At 41.0% G+C, this 20,846-nt stretch overlaps 1 protein-coding gene across 1 annotated transcript; it reads left to right on the forward strand.

Annotated features, from left to right (window-relative positions):
* The first annotated feature begins 2,804 nt into the window (after nt 1-2,804).
* Nucleotides 2,805-18,598, forward strand: LOC106596230 (SLIT and NTRK-like protein 5). Its single transcript, XM_014187542.2, has 2 exons — nt 2,805-3,196; nt 16,576-18,598. The coding sequence occupies exons 1-2, from the start codon at nt 3,184-3,186 to the stop codon at nt 17,871-17,873; spliced, it is 1,311 nt and encodes a 436-aa protein (XP_014043017.2). The 5' UTR covers nt 2,805-3,183; the 3' UTR covers nt 17,874-18,598.
* The last annotated feature ends 2,248 nt before the right edge of the window (nt 18,599-20,846 follow it).

The following is a 20,846-nucleotide window of genomic DNA, read 5'->3' on the forward strand; positions in this document are numbered from 1 at the left end:
AAGCCATGATATCATTTCCTGGAATTTTCCAAGCTGTTTAAAGGCACAGTCATATTATTGTATGTAAACTTCTGACCCACTGGAATTGTAATACAGTGAATTACACAGTGAAATAATCTGTCTGTAAACAATTGTTAGAAAAATGACTTGTGTCATGCACAAAGTAGATGTCCTAACCGACTTGCCAAAACTATAGTTTGTTAAAATTAACAAGACATTTGGGGAGTGGTTGAAAAACAAGTTTTAATGACTTCAACCTAAGTGTATGTAAACTTCTGACTTCAACTGTAAATATGGTGAGGAATTCCCACGGGGGACCAGTACGAAAAGGTATGCACTCACTACTGTATGTCGCTCTGGATAAGAGCGTCTGCTAAATGGCAAAAATGTAATGTAAATGTAATGGGTCATACAGCAAAATAAACCCAAAACACTGTTTTGTTTCTGTAAATCACCAAATAACAGTAAACGAGTAATGATAGCATTTGATATTTGTACAAATTGGTATTACTTAAATTCGTCTGGCATATCTCCAGATAGTCAAAACGATGTGGAATCTGCTACTTTTCTATGCAACTCAGAATCATGTACAGCCACTGCGAAATGGATTTAACCTTAAAAGGGGCTTTGACACATTGATACATTATATTGCTAAGTGACAACAAGGTGACATTAAACACAATGGTAAAGAGGATTTAAAGGAGCCTCGGGTTCTAAACCTGGTAATCTCTGAATCAGATGAACAGTATGTAACTAGAGAGGTTAACCTGGTAATCTCTGAATCAGATGAACAGTATGTAACTAGAGAGGTTGACCTGGTAATCTCTGAATCAGATGAACAGTATGTAAGAGGAGAGCTTGACCTGGTAATCTCTGAATCAGATGAACAGTATGTAAGAGGAGAGGTTGACCTGGTAATCTCTGAATCAGATGAACAGTATGTAACTAGAGAGGTTAACCTGGTAATCTCTGAATCAGATGAACAGTATGTAACTAGAGAGGTTAACCTGGTAATCTCTGAATCAGATGAACAGTATGTAAGAGGAGAGGTTGACCTGGTAATCTCTGAATCAGATGAACAGTATGTAACTGGAGAAATTGATATCTAAATAAGGATATGCTGAAGTGTGTTTTGTCAGATGAGGATAATTTTGTAGGGTTCAGGTTAACCACTCCAAATAATGGTGTGTTTACTTTGACTCGTGAGGAGTGGGAGAGGGACCATTCGAAGAGAAGTGGTAGGTTATTCAAAAAGTTATCATAGGTAGGTATATAGTTACCATGGGTAGGCCTGTAGTTACCATGGGTAGGTCTATAGTTACCATGGGTAGGTCTATAGTTACCATGGGTAGGTATATAGTTACCATGGGTAGGCCTGTAGTTACCATGGGTAGGCCTATAGTTACCATGGGTAGGTCTGCAGTTACCATGGGTAGGTATATAGTTACCATGGGTAGGCCTGTAGTTACCATGGGTAGGTCTATAGTTACCATGGGTAGGTCTGCAGTTACCATGGGTAGGCATGTAGTTACCATGGGTAGGCCTGTAGTTACCATGGGTAGGTCTGCAGTTACCATGGGTAGGCCTGTAGTTACCATGGGTAGGTAAAAAGTTTCCATGGGTAGGTCTGTAGTTACCATGGGTAGGTCTATAGTTACCATGGGTAGGTCTATAGTTACCATGGGTAGGCCTATAGTTACCATGGGTAGGTCTATAGTTACCATGGGTAGGTATATAGTTACCATGGGTAGGTATATAGTTACCATGGGTAGGCCTGTAGTTACCATGGGTAGGTCTATAGTTACCATGGGTAGACCTGTAGTTACCATGGGTAGACCAATAGTTACCATGGGTAGGTGTATAGTTACCATGGGTAGGCCTGTAGTTACCATGGGTAGGCCTATAGTTACCATGGGTAGGCCTATAGTTACCATGGGTAGGTATATAGTTACCATGGGTAGGTCTTTAGTTACCATGGGTAGGCCTGTAGTTACCATGGGTAGGCTTATAGTTACCATGGGTAGGTATAAAGTTATTATGGGTAGGTCTATAGTAACCATGGGTAGGTATACAATTATAATGGGTAGGTATATAGTTATCATGGGTAGGTATATAGTTATTATGGGTAGGTCTATAGTTAACCATGGGTAAGTATATAGTTAACCATGGGTTAGAATGGTCCACCACCTAAAGGACATCCAGCCAACTTGACAACTGTGAGAAGCACTGGAGTCAACATGGGCCAGCATCCCTGTGGAACAATTTCGACACCTTGTAGAGTTCATGCCTCGTCGAATTGAGGCTGTTCTGAGGGGAAAATGGTGGTGCAAATCAATATTAGGAAGGTGTTCCTAATGTTTTGTAGACTCCGTGTAAACTGGGCAAAGACATATCAGCAAGTAAACAATGTGTACGTTTGAAGTGAAAGATACCTAGTCAGTTATTCGACTGAAATGTGTCTTCCACATTTAACCCAAGCCCTCTGAATCAGAGAGCCCCCCCCCCCCGACACATAAACTACTGCAGCATAAATACTGGAGGCTGAGACAGGAGGGGTCGGTAGACACTGTGGCCCCATCCGATGATATCCCCCGGACAGGGACAAACAGGCCCTGTCAGAGGATTTGGAACTTGACGTTTAAGACTTATCCATCGACGACCACCAGAGGGCGCACTAGTACTAAACTACAATATTACTGGGGCGCGGTATAGTACCAAATACCAACTATACCGACTGTGCTTAAAAGGAAAGTTATTGCTCTTTTAGCATAAACTATACCGACTGTGTACCAACTATACCGACTGTGCTTAAAAGGAAAGTTAGTGTTATTTTATCCTATGTCAACGTTTCAGTCACGCACCTACCGTGCGCGTCTACACACACCCTCTAAAATAAGATTTCCACATTCCGTTTAAACTTGTCCTGCTGTGCATTAGCGGGGAGGCAGGGACAGGAGACACACCCATAGGGATAAGACCCAGGAGAGATCAGCGATGGGTGACTCTATAGTTACTAAATCACTTCGTTATTTAGGTTGACGTGATGACGAGGTCGCGGCTTCCGTCACCGCTGTAGGCTAAACGTTTTACAGCGGGATACACGCTGGCTGTGGCGGACCAGGTTGACAGTCGTGTTGAGAAGGCTATGTGCGTCTACTGAAGACGAGGCAACAGGTTGCAGCCATGGGCGTTAAAGGTAAGATAAATGATACATTCATTCAGGGTCGCTACAATATTATTAAAGTTTATTTTGCCATATGTGAAATGGGGAATAGGGGAAAAAAAGTTCATATTGTTGTTCATTTATGCTTTATTAGAATATAGTTTGTAATATTTATATTACTCAGTGATATAATTTAAAACCGGCTAAGTGTGCTGCATCTGTAAGTCGTTTTGTTTTGTTTTAGACATGTTTTTTAAAGTCAATTGTTAACTTGTTATTGCTGTAACTAGGTGTAACCATTTGGTTGATAAGCAGAGGGAATTACTTTTGTTGAACAGCTGATTAGTTTAATCTAACATTCAGTCAAGTCTTGTATTGAATTTCATCTGCCTTACATTTAAAAAGATGTACACAAAAAAAAAACACATCAAAAAGAGTCATGCAATAAGCTATACAGTCTGAAAAAATTGTATTTATCAGAAATAAGGGCCAAGCCATTATCTTTGAGGAAACTCAGCGAGAGAGAATGTAACAGCTCACATTGTTCCAGAATGAGATCACCTTAGTCCTTAGAATAAACCTCACCTCCTTTCCTCTCCTCCTTTCCTTTCCTCTCCTCCTTTCCTTTCCTCCTTTCCTATGCTCTCTTGACTACAGTAACACAGTACACACATAACAATGTCTCTCTGTAGGCCTACACACCCAAAGAGCTCTCTCTCTCTCTCTCTCTTTAGCCATTCTACACACACACACACACACACACACACACACACACACACACACACACACACACACACACACACACACAGAGACACACACACACACACACACACACACACACACACACACACACACACACACACACACACACACACACACACACACACACACACACACACCCTAAGATAAGATCTCTCTCTACCTACTCCACACACACACACACACACACACCCATACAATGATCTATCACTCAGCACACACCGTAAGATACACTCTATATACAGCAGTATGTGGACATCCCTTCAAATTAGTGGATTTCTGGCACACAATGATTTTTTTTGTTTTTTTTGAGCACACAGCCATGCAATCTCCATAGACAAACATTGGCAGTAGAATGGCCCGTACTGAAGAGCACAGTGACTTTCAACGTTGCACCGTCACAGGATGAAACCTTTCCAACAAGTCAGTTCGTCAAACTGGGGGGTGCCGCTCTGCCCTGCTACTGTAAGTGCTGTTATTATGAAGTGGAAACAACTAAGAGCAACAACGGCTAAGCCGTGAAGTGGTAGGGCCACACAAGTTCACAGAACGGGACCGCTGAGTGATGAAGCGCGTAACGTGTAAAAATTGTCTGTCCTCGTTTGCAACACTCACTCACCGAGTTCCAAACTGCCTCTGGAAGCAACGTCAGCACAAGATCTGTTCGTCGGGAGCTTCATGAAATGGGTTTCCATGGCCGAGCAGCCGCACACAAGCCTAAGATCACCATGCGCAATGCCAAGCGTCGGCTGGAGTGGTGTAAAGCTCACCGCCATTGGACTCTGGGTTTGGTGGAGGAGGAATAATGGTCTGGGGCTGTTTTCATGGCCTCTTAGTTACAGTGAAGGGAAATCTTAAAGCTACAGCATACAATGTCATTCTAGACTATTCTGTGCTTCCAACTTTGTGGCAACAGTTTGGGTAAGGCCCTTTCCTGTTTCAGCATGACAATGCCCCCGTGCACAAAGCCAGGTCCATACAGAAATGGTTTGTCGAGATCAGTGTGGAAGAACTTGGCTGGCCTGCACAGAGCCCTGACCTCAACCCCATCGAACACCTTTGGGATGAATTGGAACGCCGACTGCGAGCCAGGCCTAATCGCCCAACATCAGCACTCGACCTCACTTGTGTTCTTGTGGCTGAATGGAAGCAAGTCCACTACAGCAATGTTCCAACATCTAGTGGAAAGCCTTCCCAGAAGAGTGGAGGCTGTTATAGCAGCAAAGGGGGGGAACAACTCCATATTAATACCCATGATTTTAGAATAAGATGTCGGACAAGCAAGTGTCCACATACTTTTGGTCATGTAGTGTATTTCACGAACACTTCCAAATACCGCCCCTGAGAATTCTCACTCTGCACCTGAAGAACTCTACTGTAGACCTACTCCAAGACGACACATTCCCCAGAAACTAACTGTTTAGATAATACCAAGTGTTGAAATAGACAAGCGGATAGGCCTGCTGCTGTTTGCCAAATGGCACCCTATTCCCTATATATAGTGAACTACTTCTGATCAAGGCCAATAGGGAATAGGACGGCATTTGGGACGTCGCCCTGTCGACGAGCTGTTTCATAGCAGGCTACATAGTGCATTAGTCATCCTCAACCTTTGACCTCAGTGAGAGACTTGAGTCCCAAATGGTACCCTCATCCCTATATAGTGCACTACTATAGCACCCTAATGCCTATATATAGTGCACTACTATAGCACCCTCATCCCTATATAGTGCACTATATTTGACCAGAAAAGTACATAGGAAATATGATGCCATTAGGGACACACGGCCCCACGACTGGGATTTCCAAACGCACAGCGAGACACCCTCGTCAGTCAATACGGCTGTTTGCCTGTTCTGTTCTGTGATAAAACCCCAGACTACATCTTTCCTGTTGTATAATCGTACAGCAGAACAGACTTTGAAATATTATCAATCACGCCAACCTTTAGACTCTGTTGCCATGGCTACCAGAGTCACTCATATTAACTAGTATCAGACCAGAGCATTAGACTACACATAGATGGGTTAACTAGAATCAGACCAGAGCATTAGACTACACATGGATGGGTTAACTAGTATCAGACCAGAGCATTAGACTAAACATAGATGGGTTAACTAGAATCAGACCAGAGCATTAGACTACACATGGATGGGTTAACTAGAATCAGACCAGAGCATTAGACTACACATGGATGGGTTAACTAGTATCAGACCAGAGCATTAGACTACACATGGATGGGTTAACTAGTATCAGACCAGAGCATTAGACTACACATAGATGGGTTAACTAGAATCAGACCAGAGCATTAGACTACACATGGATGGGTTAACTAGTATCAGACCAGAGCATTAGACTACACATAGATGGGTTAACTAGTATCAGACCAGAGCATTAGACTACACATGGATGGGTTAACTAGTATCAGACCAGAGCAATAGACTACACATGGATGGGTTAACTAGTATCAGACCAGAGCAATAGACTACACATGGATGGGTTAACTAGTGTCAGACCAGAGCATTAGACTACACATGGATGGGTTAACTAGTATCAGACCAGAGCATTAGACTAAACATAGATGGGTTAACTAGAATCAGACCAGAGCATTAGACTACACATGGATGGGTTAACTAGTATCAGACCAGAGCATTAGACTACACATAGATGGGTTAACTAGTATCAGACCAGAGCATTAGACTACACATGGATGGGTTAACTAGTATCAGACCAGAGCAATAGACTACACATGGATGGGTTAACTAGAATCAGACCAGAGCATTAGACTACACATGGATGGGTTAACTAGTGTCAGACCAGAGCATTAGACTACACATGGATGGGTTAACTAGTATCAGACCAGAGCAATAGACTACACATGGATGGGTTAACTAGTGTCAGACCAGAGCATTAGACTACACATGGATGGGTTAACTAGTATCAGACCAGAGCATTAGACTACACATGGATGGGTTAACTAGTATCAGACCAGAGCATTAGACTACACATGGATGGGTTAACTAGTATCAGACCAGAGCATTAGACTACACATGGATGGGTTAACTAGTATCAGACCAGAGTATTAGACTACACATGGATGGGTTAACTAGTATCAGACCAGAGCATTAGACTACACATGGATGGGTTAACTAGTATCAGACCAGAGCATTAGACTACACATGGATGGGTTAACTAGTATCAGACCAGAGCATTAGACTACACATGGATGGGTTAACTAGTATCAGACCAGAGCATTAGACTAAACATAGATGGGTTAACTAGAATCAGACCAGAGCATTAGACTACACATGGATGGGTTAACTAGTATCAGACCAGAGCATTAGACTACACATAGATGGGTTAACTAGTATCAGACCAGAGCATTAGACTACACATGGATGGGTTAACTAGTATCAGACCAGAGCAATAGACTACACATGGATGGGTTAACTAGTGTCAGACCAGAGCATTAGACTACACATGGATGGGTTAACTAGTATCAGACCAGAGCATTAGACTACACATGGATGGGTTAACTAGTAGGTCTATCATGGATCTTAACGTGGACTGTTGAACCAAACTGTTAGCACACGTTTCAATCACTTCAACAAACAAATGTCATGTAATTCTTGTTGGATTAGATTAAGTGACTGGTGAAGTGATCGTTGCTGTGCGATATGGATTCTGAAGGTGCGCTGTTAAACAGCTACAGTATATAACCTCTAATCACAGCGTTAGCATACAATGTAGCACTTTTACTTCCAAAAGGCAGAGGGGATTTTATTTTAACCAAGGAATCCCTAGATTCAGTACAGTGTCCCTACTGAATCAAGTGATTGGGGGGGACCACAACCCAACCTCTCCGTATGTTTACTTGATCCGATCATTTCAATCAATGATGAGGTGAATAAATGACCAGCCTATCTGTTGTCTAGACTGTTGGATAGCCTTCAGAGCCTCGTAGAAGATAGCCTGATTGATCTATGCGTATCAATGAATGTGTGTGTGTGTGTGTGTGTGTGTTAAATACATCAAAATAAAGTCTCCTTCAGTCAGAATAGTTCTGTTTATAATACTGCAACAGTAAACAGTCTCTTTCCGTTGTAATAGATTGTAGCAGAACTTTTGAGGCCTATTTTTCTAGTCCTGAGTTTCAACAAAGCCTTTCCATAAAGCTGTGAAGGATGCAAATGATACTGAGTATAAATAACAAGAGGTCGATGTGAATCCCAAATACCACCCTATTCTCAATGTAGTGCACTCTGGGCTTTTGGTCAACGGTAGTGCACTATATAGGGAATAGGGTGGCGTTTGAGGCTAGAGAAAACAGTGACAGTCGCAATCCACAGTCTCTATGGGATACTATCTTTGATAGAGACAGTGTTGGATAATGCTTCACTCTTTTTGTAAACAAATCAACTTCCTCCCTCAAACTCGCCTGTGTTTTTACTAAGAAAATACCCAGATACATGTCTTCCTGTTGGTAAATAACTATGGATGAAGTTTCATCTGGATGTAGTGTGACCAGCAGGCAAAGATTGGATACTATAGTCTATTGGAGCACATGGTTAAACTATGGTCTGCTCTGAATGCAAGGTTTTATTCTAGCCAAGCTGTTAACACACCTGATTTTAGAAAACATTCATAGCGTGTTAACTAGTAACCAGCTGTCAGAGCAGCTCACAGATCACTGCACCTGTACATAGCCCATCTATAATTTAGCCCAAACAACTACCTCTTCCCTTACTGTATTTATTTATTTTGCTCCTTTGCACTCCATTATTTCTATTTCTACTTTGCACTTTCTTCCACTGCAAATCTACTATTCCAGTGTTTTACTTGCTATATTGTATTTACCTCGCCACCATGGCCTATTTTTTGCCTTTACCTCCCTTATCTCACCTTATTTGCTCACATTGTATATAGACTTATTTTTCTACTGTATTATTTGACTGTATGTTTGTTTTTACGCCATGTGTAACTCTGTGTTGTTGTATGTTGTCGAAACTGCTTTGCTTTATCTTGGCCAGGTCGCAGTTGTAAATGAGAACTTGTTCTCAACTTGCCTACCTGGTTAAATAAAGGACTTGTTCTCAACTTGCCTACCTGGTTAAATAAAGGTGAAATAAAAATAAAATACAAAAATGTAACCTGTGTAGTGCATCAAATGTAGTCATACATTTCGAGTTTACATCAGACTATCAAATGTCTGAGTTAAAACAAAGTGACTTTAACACGGTGAAGACCTCTGTACAGGGTTTATATGATAACAGTTAAACCATCCCTCCTCCTAAATTAACAAGAAATAGTTCTCATAACTCAGGACCCACCTCTCACATGCCCAGGGTCCACTCTGGGTCCCGACCCATAGTTTAAGAAACCCTGTTATAGTTATAGAAACCCTGTTATAGTTATTTAAACCCTGTTATAGTTATAGAAACCCTGTTATAGAAACCCTGTTATAGAAACCCTGTTATAGTTATAGAAACCCTGTTATAGAAACCCTGTTATAGTTATAGAAACCCTGTTATAGAAACCCTGTTATAGAAACCCTGTTATAGAAACCCTGTTATAGTTATAGAAACCCTGTTATAGAAACCCTGTTATAGAAACCCTGTTATAGAAACCCTGTTATAGAAACCCTGTTATAGAAACCCTGTTATAGTTATAGAAACCCTGTTATAGAAACCCTGTTATAGAAACCCTGATATAGAAACCCTGTTATAGAAACCCTGTTATAGTTATAGAAACCCTGTTATAGTTATAGAAACCCTGTTATAGAAACCCTGTTATAGAAACCCTGTTATAGTTATAGAAACCCTGTTATAGTTATAGAAACCCTGTTATAGAAACCCTGTTATAGTTATAGAAACCCTGTTATAGAAACCCTGTTATAGTTATAGAAACCCTGTTATAGAAACCCTGTTATAGTTATAGAAACCCTGTTATAGAAACCCTGTTATAGAAACCCTGTTATAGAAACCCTGTTATAGTTATAGAAACCCTGTTATAGAAACCCTGTTATAGTTATAGAAACCCTGTTATAGAAACCCTGTTATAGTTATAGAAACCCTGTTATAGAAACCCTGTTATAGTTATAGAAACCCTGTTATAGTTATAGAAACCCTGTTATAGTTATAGAAACCCTGTTATAGAAACCCTGTTATAGTTATAGAAACCCTGTTATAGAAACCCTGTTATAGTTATAGAAACCCTGTTATAGAAACCCTGTTATAGGAAACCCTGTTATAGTTATAGAAACCCTGTTATAGAAACCCTGTTATAGTTATAGAAACCCTGTTATAGAAACCCTGTTATAGTTATAGAAACCCTGTTATAGAAACCCTGTTATAGTTATAGAAACCCTGTTATAGAAACCCTGTTATAGTTATAGAAACCCTGTTATAGAAACCCTGTTATAGAAACCCTGTTATAGAAACCCTGTTATAGTTATAGAAACCCTGTTATAGAAACCCTGTTATAGAAACCCTGTTATAGAAACCCTGTTATAGTTATAGAAACCCTGTTATAGAAACCCTGTTATAGAAACCCTGTTATAGTTATAGAAACCCTGTTATAGAAACCCTGTTATAGTTATAGAAACCCTGTTATAGAAACCCTGTTATAGTTATAGAAACCCTGTTATAGAAACCCTGTTATAGAAACCCTGTTATAGTTATAGAAACCCTGTTATAGAAACCCTGTTATAGTTATAGAAACCCTGTTATAGTTATAGAAACCCTGTTATAGAAACCCTGTTATAGTTATAGAAACCCTGTTATAGAAACCCTGTTATAGTTATAGAAACCCTGTTATAGAAACCCTGTTATAGTTATAGAAACCCTGTTATAGAAACCCTGTTATAGAAACCCTGTTATAGAAACCCTGTTATAGAAACCCTGTTATAGAAACCCTGTTATAGTTATAGAAACCCTGTTATAGTTATAGAAACCCTGTTATAGAAACCCTGTTATAGTTATAGAAACCCTGTTATAGAAACCCTGTTATAGTTATAGAAACCCTGTTATAGAAACCCTGTTATAGAAACCCTGTTATAGTTATAGAAACCCTGTTATAGAAACCCTGTTATAGTTATAGAAACCCTGTTATAGAAACCCTGTTATATAAACCCTGTTATAGTTATAGAAACCCTGTTATAGTTATTTAAACCCTGTTATAGTTATAGAAACCCTGTTATAGAAACCCTGTTATAGAAACCCTGTTATAGTTATAGAAACCCTGTTATAGTTATAGAAACCCTGTTATAGTTATTTAAACCCTGTTATAGTTATAGAAACCCTGTTATAGAAACCCTGTTATAGAAACCCTGTTATAGAAACCCTGTTATAGTTATAGAAACCCTGTTATAGAAACCCTGTTATAGAAACCCTGTTATAGTTATAGAAACCCTGTTATAGAAACCCTGTTATAGTTATAGAAACCCTGTTATAGAAACCCTGTTATAGTTATAGAAACCCTGTTATAGAAACCCTGTTATAGTTATAGAAACCCTGTTATAGAAACCCTGTTATAGAAACCCTGTTATAGAAACCCTGTTATAGTTATAGAAACCCTGTTATAGAAACCCTGTTATAGTTATAGAAACCCTGTTATAGTTATAGAAACCCTGTTATAGAAACCCTGTTATAGTTATAGAAACCCTGTTATAGAAACCCTGTTATAGTTATAGAAACCCTGTTATAGAAACCCTGTTATATAAACCCTGTTATAGTTATAGAAACCCTGTTATATAAACCCTGTTATAGTTATAGAAACCCTGTTATAGTTATTTAAACCCTGTTATAGTTATAGAAATCCTGTTATAGAAACCCTGTTATAGTTATAGAAACCCTGTTATAGAAACCCTGTTATAGAAACCCTGTTATATAAACCCTGTTATAGTTATAGAAACCCTGTTATAGAAACCCTGTTATAGTTATAGAAACCCTGTTATAGTTATAGAAACCCTGTTATAGTTATAGAAACCCTGTTATAGAAACCCTGTTATAGAAACCCTGTTATAGTTATAGAAACCCTGTTATAGAAACCCTGTTATAGTTATAGAAACCCTGTTATAGTTATAGAAACCCTGTTATAGTTATTTAAACCCTGTTATAGTTATAGAAACCCTGTTATAGAAACCCTGTTATAGTTATAGAAACCCTGTTATAGAAACCCTGTTATAGAAACCCTGTTATAGTTATAGAAACCCTGTTATAGAAACCCTGTTATAGAAACCCTGTTATAGAAACCCTGTTATAGTTATAGAAACCCTGTTATAGAAACCCTGTTATAGTTATAGAAACCCTGTTATAGAAACCCTGTTATAGTTATAGAAACCCTGTTATAGAAACCCTGTTATAGTTATAGAAACCCTGTTATAGTTATAGAAACCCTGTTATAGAAACCCTGTTATAGTTATAGAAACCCTGTTATAGAAACCCTGTTATAGTTATAGAAACCCTGTTATAGAAACCCTGTTATAGTTATAGAAACCCTGTTATAGAAACCCTGTTATAGTTATAGAAACCCTGTTATAGAAACCCTGTTATAGTTATAGAAACCCTGTTATAGAAACCCTGTTATAGTTATAGAAACCCTGTTATAGAAACCCTGTTATAGAAACCCTGTTATAGTTATAGAAACCCTGTTATAGAAACCCTGTTATAGTTATAGAAACCCTGTTATAGTTATAGAAACCCTGTTATAGAAACCCTGTTATAGAAACCCTGTTATAGAAACCCTGTTATAGTTATAGAAACCCTGTTATAGAAACCCTGTTATAGTTATAGAAACCCTGTTATAGAAACCCTGTTATAGTTATAGAAACCCTGTTATAGAAACCCTGTTATAGAAACCCTGTTATAGAAACCCTGTTATAGTTATAGAAACCCTGTTATAGAAACCCTGTTATAGAAACCCTGTTATAGAAACCCTGTTATAGTTATAGAAACCCTGTTATAGAAACCCTGTTATAGAAACCCTGTTATAGAAACCCTGTTATAGAAACCCTGTTATAGTTATAGAAACCCTGTTATAGAAACCCTGTTATAGTTATAGAAACCCTGTTATAGAAACCCTGTTATAGAAACCCTGTTATAGTTATAGAAACCCTGTTATAGAAACCCTGTTATAGAAACCCTGTTATAGTTATAGAAACCCTGTTATAGAAACCCTGTTATAGAAACCCTGTTATAGTTATAGAAACCCTGTTATAGAAACCCTGTTATAGTTATAGAAACCCTGTTATAGAAACCCTGTTATAGTTATAGAAACCCTGTTATAGAAACCCTGTTATAGTTTAGAAACCCTGTTATAGAAACCCTGTTATAGTTATAGAAACCCTGTTATAGAAACCCTGTATAGAAACCCTGTTATAGAAACTGTATAGAAACCCTGTTATAGTTATAGAAACCCTGTTATAGTTATAGAAACCCTGTTATAGAAACCCTGTTATAGTTATAGAAACCCTGTTATAGAAACCCTGTTATAGTTATAGAAACCCTGTTATAGAAACCCTGTTATAGAGAAACCCTGTTATAGTTATAGAAACCCTGTTATAGAAACCCTGTTATAGAAACCCTGTTATAGTTATAGAAACCCTGTTATAGTTATAGAAACCCTGTTATAGTTATAGAAACCCTGTTATAGTTATAGAAACCCTGTTATAGAAACCCTGTTATAGAAACCCTGTTATAGTTATAGAAACCCTGTTATAGAAACCCTGTTATAGTTATAGAAACCCTGTTATAGAAACCCTGTTATAGTTATAGAAACCCTGTTATAGAAACCCTGTTATAGTTATAGAAACCCTGTTATAGTTATAGAAAGCCATTCTTATTATACAGGTAGTGTACAGCCTTATTACTGCTAGTTACAGCCTCACAGGTGACAGACAGGTGTTTTCTCTTTACAGCTCAATGGAATCAAATACATCCAGGGTTATTGAGCAAGGGTGGGCAATCTTCCACTCTGTTCAGTCTCTCTTTTAGAGAGTCAGTCAGTCAGTCTGCTGGGTTGTTGGGGAGTTCCTGTCTTCTATTCCTGTTCTATTGTTGTTGAGGAAGTGTGACATCATATCCACACAAATATACAGGCTTTCTCTCTCTCTCGTTCTGCCAGCCACACAGATACAGGGTTTCTCTCTCTCTCGTTCCGCCAGCCACACAGATACAGGGTTTCTCTCTCTCTCGTTCTGCCAGCCACACAAATATACAGGCTTTCTCTCTCTCTCGTTCTGCCAGCCACACAAATATACAGGCTTTCTCTCTCTCTCGTTCTGCCAGCCACATAAATATACAGGCTTTCTCTCTCTCTGTATTTCTGCCAGCCACACAGATACAGGCTTTCTCTCTCTCTCTTCTGCCAGCCACACAAATATACAGGCTTTCTCTCCCTCTTTTCCTGCCTGTTTAAAATGAGTTTTTTAGAGTTAGTTGGGAGAGAAAGTTGTTTAACTATAAAGAAGCTTTTGTTGATCACCTTTAATTTAAAAAAAATCCAAAATCCCCTTCACAAGTCAGACGGAGAAGACAGTCAGGATTTCGGATCTGTTGACCATTACAGTTGACCATTACAGGTTGACCATTACAGAGTTGACCATTACAGTTGACCATTACAGTTGACCATTACAGTTGACCATTACAGTTGACCATTACAGTTGACCATTACAGAGTTGACCATTACAGTTGACCATTACAGAGTTGACCATTACAGTTGACCATTACAGAGTTGACCATTACAGTTGACCATTACAGTTGACCATTACAGTTGACCATTACAGAGTTGACCATTACAGAGTTGACCATTACAGAGTTGACCATTACAGTTGACCATTACAGAGTTGACCATTACAGTTGACCATTACAGAGTTGACCATTACAGTTGACCATTACAGTTGACCATTACAGTTGACCATTACAGAGTTGACCATTACAGTTGACCATTACAGTTGACCATTACAGTTGACCATTACAGTTGACCATTACAGAGTTGACCATTACAGAGTTGACCATTACAGAGTTGACCATTACAGTTGACCATTACAGTTGACCATTACAGAGTTGACCATTACAGAGTTGACCATTACAGTTGACCATTACAGAGTTGACCATTACAGAGTTGACCATTACAGAGTTGACCATTACAGTTGACCATTACAGAGTTGACCATTACAGTTGACCATTACAGTTGACCATTACAGAGTTGACCATTACAGAGTTGACCATTACAGTTGACCATTACAGTTGACCATTACAGAGTTGACCATTACAGAGTTGACCATTACAGAGTTGACCATTACAGTTGACCATTACAGAGTTGACCATTACAGAGTTGACCATTACAGTTGACCATTACAGTTGACCATTACAGTTGACCATTACAGTTGACCATTACAGTTGACCATTACAGAGTTGACCATTACAGTTGACAGACAGACAGACTCAACACAACAACAATATAGTACAGACAACAGACACGATACAGTAGACAGGCGTGAGAGGTGGACGTCTGATCTCCCAGCGTTCCGCGTCGCCAGGCCGACGGCCTCTCCGACTTGTCAACAACCAGCCAGGAGCCTCAGAAGGGTTGCTACAGGGGTTGCTGGGTAACGGATTCCTGGTTACATCTCTGTGGAACAACAAATAGCATGTCCCTCTGGGAGGGAGAGAGGCCCAGGACAGCAACACAATTAGACCCAACCAAATCATGAGGAAATTAAAAGATAATTACTTGACACATTGGAAAAAATTTACAAAGAAACTGAGGAAACTAGAATACTATTTGTCCCTAAACAGAGAGTACACAGTGGCAGAATACCTGACCACTGTGACTGACCCAAACTTAAGGAAAGCTTTGACTATGTACAGACGCAGTGAGCATAGCCTTGCTATTGAGAAAGGCCGCCGTAGGCAGACCTGGCTCTCAAGAGAAGACAGGCTATGTGCAACACTGCCCACAAAATGAGGTGGAAACTGAGCTGCACTTCCTAACCTCCTGCCAAATGTATGACCATATTAGATAGACATATTTCCCTCAGATTACACAGATACACAAAGAATTTGAAAACAAATCCAATTTTGATAAACTCCCATATCTACTGGGTGAAATACCACAGTGTGCCATCACAGCAGCAAGATGTGTGACCTGTTGCCACAAGAAAAGGGCAACCAGTGAAGAACAAACACCATTGTAAATACAACACCAAACCATTGTAAATATTTTCCCTTTTCTACTTTAACTATTTGCACATCGTTACGACACTGTATATAGACATAATATGACATTTGAAATGTCTTTATTCTTTTGGAACTTCTGTGAGTGTAATGTTTAGTGTTAATTTTTATTATTTATTTCATTTGTGTTTATTATCTACTTCACTTGCTTTGGCAATGTGAACATGTTTCCCATGCCAATAAAGCTCTTAAATTAAAATTGAATTGAGAGAGAGAGAGAGAGAGAGAGAGAGAGAGAGAGAGAGAGAGAGAGAGAGAGAGAGAGGAACTGCACGGGCCAACTTTGTAATTACAATCATGACACGTCTGTCTGTCTCTCTCTCTCTATCTCTCTCTGTCTCTGTCTGTCTCTCTCTCTCTCTCATCTCTCTCTCGCTCTCTCTCTCTCTCTCTCTCTCTCTCTCTCTCTCTCTCCAGAGATGTTCTCTCAGTGGGCTCTGCTGTTGCTGTGTACTCTCCCTGTGATGACCATCCACTCAGAGGGATGTCAGTGTCCAGGAGCCACCATTTTGGCCCAGTTTCCCTCTGTCCTACCCGCTGAGACCTGCTGTCTGAACTACTCCGGCTCCACGTTCGGCCATGTTCGCTGGGCCATGCTCACCAACAGGACCAGACTACAGCTCCTGGACCTGTCTCACTGTACCATCACTCAGATAGACCTGGAGGATACAGAGACCACACTCTCTCCTCTCCAAGAGGTCTATCTGGGTCACAACAGACTGACCTCCATCCCAGGGGACTTCCTGTCAGATCTACCCAGCCTGAAGGTGCTGGAGCTGGGCATGAACCAGCTGAGGGAGCTACCTGAGGATTTCCTCCGGGGATCTGACGGTCTTCAGGAGCTAGATCTCAGGGGCAACCTCCTCCGTTCTCTCCCCGCCTCTGTGTTGTCTCTGCGGGGTCTGGAGAGGCTGGAACTGGTAGACAACCCCTGGGACTGCTCTTGCTCCCTGGTAGAGGAGCTGGACAACAACAACAACAACACCATCCTGCAGAGCATCGTGGGTAACATCACCTGCGCATCTCCTCGGAGCTTGGCTGGGCGGCTCGTGTGGTCGGTGGCGCCTGGTGACGTGTGCCGCCCACTGGGGCTCACGGCGCTTTTCATCCTCCTGCCCCTCCTCATCCTCCTCGGTCTAGTCCTCTGCTGGTGCTGTGGGAGGAAGAGAAAGACGAAGGAGAAGCCGGCCTTCGGCTCCTCCAAGAAGAAGGCCTCCCACTCTCATTCACCCAACGGTCACCACCACCACCACCACCACCACCACCGATCCAAGCCCCCAGCAGGCGGAGGAGGGAGTAACTTCCCCACGGCGGGGGACAGTGACAGGAAGGAGATGTTGAAGGACCAGCTCTTCCTACGACCCTCCTCCACCCTTCTTGGCTCCACCAGGGACATTTATGAGGAGGTGGAGATTAAAGTAGAATCTATAGAGTCCCTCCCTCACTCCCTCCCCAACTCCCCTCCTTCTCCTGGATCCTCCTCCCAGACAGAGGGCCCCGAACTGGGTCTGGGCGGACAAGCAGAGTTGGATGCAGTGAGTGTGACGGAGATGATGAAGGATTCAGCAGACAGGGAGAAGGCTTATATGACCCAGTCCACTGAATACTACAGTCTGGTGCCAGGGATGGACCTGGACGACTCAGATCACGCCCCGGACTACGCCTCGGATCAGGCCTCGGATCAGGCAGAGTACGAGAGTGTTGACCTGTCGTGACAACGGACATAAGTTCGCTAGAAGGAGTGTGTCTCTCTCATGACTGGCTGACTGGCTTGTGTGTGTGTGTGTGTGTGTGTGTGTGTGTGTGTGTGTGTGTGTGCGTGCGTGCGTGCGTGCGTGCGTGCGTGCGTGCGTGCGTGCGTGCGTGCGTGCGTGCGTGCGTGCGTGCGTGCGTGTGAAACAGAGTGTTCCACAGAGATGTGGTCGGAACACTGAATTTGTCGATCACAATCATATGACAGGAAGTGAGGTCACCTTGAGATCTCCAGGATGGGACTGCCATGACATCACCCTGAACACCACCACCACCACACACTCAGACTTACTGTATTGTGTTCTATACAACATGGGATGCCACAAAGGACACTGTTGGAAGATACCTACCATATGCAACACCTTATCCTGATGAATGTGACATAGACATCGACTGACAATTAAAATGACTGTTGCAAGATAATCAACAACAACGACGTAATGTATAAGAAGGATTACTGTCTAAGTGTGTCTGGGAAAGATTTAAAAAATGTTTTACGTTGTTCTTACACTGTTACAATGTCAGAAAGTTAAACAAACTGTAGGTGACCACTTCTTGGCTAAAAGCACAGATTTAGTTTTCTTCATTTCTGTATGTTCAGATTGTCAAACATCGTATCTGTCCATTTTTGTACTTTGTCTGAATTGCATATTTGTTATTTGAGATAAATAAATTTAAAAAAAAGTTATTTTTATGTTTCTTTCTCATTGCTGTCTCTTGAGGTTGTTCAAGGTGGTAAGACTGAAGACTCATTTGAGCTAGCTAAATATTCACAGTAAAAGATACATAGAGGACTCGTCATAGGATTTAAATCATTTTAGCATGGACATGGAGGGCTTCCACCATTTTAAAGTAGTCAACTGGATGGGGGATTCCTATGAGTTGGGAGCAATCAATGCCAATGAAGAAGAAGAAGAAGAAGAAAATGAACTACTTCAAAATGGAGATGGCCTCAATGACACTTCCCATTCTGTCACAGACGCCGTAATGGCACAGATGTAAAGATGAGTTCTCTGTCTATCTCTATGGGTCACCATAGGTACTACATGTACATCAAGGCTATAGAGTGGTGAGGAGAAGTTACCATGTCCGGGGTGCGACTTCCCCATTCATTTTCTCTATTCACTCAAACATCGTTTTAAGCTTTATGTTTTTTTTTTTTTTTTTTTTACTATTGACAGTTACAGCTGATTCCAGGATTGTATATCGATTCGATGTCCATAAATATTAGTCATCTGATTTATTCATTTCAGTCTCTGAATTAAATCAATTAAATCAAATCTGTTCACCACCATCTCCTGATATCAGGATGATTTAAAACATTTTAAAAAATGACAAATCTGTCTTCCTGAATTAGCCTAGTGTGTATGGGCAGCTATATCCTGTCCCAGTCTTGTTTTCCCTTGCTAAACTAACTGGCTAGCTGAACTATGTTAGTTTTCGTACCTCATTGCCAAATTTAATAAATACTACACTTTTGCCAAGACATCCAGATATGTACACAGTCTAGTACCTTTAAAGACATGCTTCGGTACTTTGGCGACTAAGAAAGTATTTTTTCAACCTCCTGCTTTGGGCTGGATGTGTCAATGTGTAGTTCTATGCAAAATCTATGAGCAGAATTACTGTCTTCAATTAGCCACCCAGTTTTGAAACCGACTGTTTTCTCTGTACCGGCGCCATTTTACCTACATTTCCCCCCACGTGGCCCAGCCTCCTAACAATTTGAGTTCTAGTCAATGAGCTTCAGCCCCTCGCATTTGAGCGACAGCCAGCAAGAGGCCTGCCCAGCGTTATCCAATGACGTTGCTGGGCGGGTCCAACGGCTCAGTGGACACAACAGAGAGAGAGAGAGCGCAATGACGTGGTGCACATATCTGCACATATGTGACGGAGTACACAATAATCGGGGACCATTTTTGGCTCGTGAGTTCTACTTTCAGAACTACTGGCTAAAAAGTATACAAAATACTGGAGTATCTCTTTAATCAATCAATCAATCAATCAATCAATCAAATGTATTTATAAAGCCCTTCTTACATCAGCTGATGTCACAAAGTTCTGTACAGAAACCCAGCCTAAAACCCCAAACAGCAAGCAATGCAGATGTAGAAGCACGGTGGCTAGGAAAAACTCCCTAGAAAGGCCAAAAACCTAGGAAGAAATCTAGAGAGGAACCAGGCTATGAGGGGTGGCCAGTCCTCTTCTGGCTGTGCCGGGTGGAGATTATAACAGAACGTGGCCAAGATGTTCAAATGTTCATAGATGACCAGCAGGGTCAAATAATAATAATCACAGTGGTTGTCGAGGTTGTCGAGGGTGCAACAGGTCAGCACCTCAGGAGTAAAAATGTCAGTTGGCTTTTCATAGCCGATCTTTGAGAGTATCTCTACCGCTCCTGCTGTCTCTAGAGAGTTGAAAACAGCAGGTCTGGGACAAGGTAGCACGTCCGGTGAACAGGTCAGGGTTCCATAGCCGCAAGCAGAACAGTTGAAACTGGAGCAGCAGCACGGCCAGGTGGACTGGGGACAGCAAGGAGTCATCAGGACAGGTAGTCCTGAGGCATGGTCCTAGGGCTCAGGTCCTCCGAGAGAGAGAGAGAGAGAGAGAAAGAAAGAGAGAAAGAGAGAATTAGAGAGAGCATACTTAAATTCACACAGGACACCGGATTAGACAGGAGAAATACTCCAGATATAACAGACTGACCCTAGTCCTCCGACACATAAACTACTGCAGCATAAATATTTAACCTTTTTTAAACTAACATATTTGTTTATTAAATTGGACTTTATTAATGTAATGAGTAATCCAGGAATTTCACAACTTAATTGACACGAGAAACCCTTCCCTTGGCCTCTCAGCCTCTCTCTGTCCCAACAGCGACCCAGGACCCAGGCCAGACCTTTCTCAGTCAGCTACCTGAAATCCCTCCTCAC

The sequence above is a fragment of the Salmo salar genome, chromosome ssa03, assembly GCF_905237065.1.
Source record: "Salmo salar chromosome ssa03, Ssal_v3.1, whole genome shotgun sequence".
Lineage (NCBI taxonomy): Eukaryota > Metazoa > Chordata > Actinopteri > Salmoniformes > Salmonidae > Salmo > Salmo salar.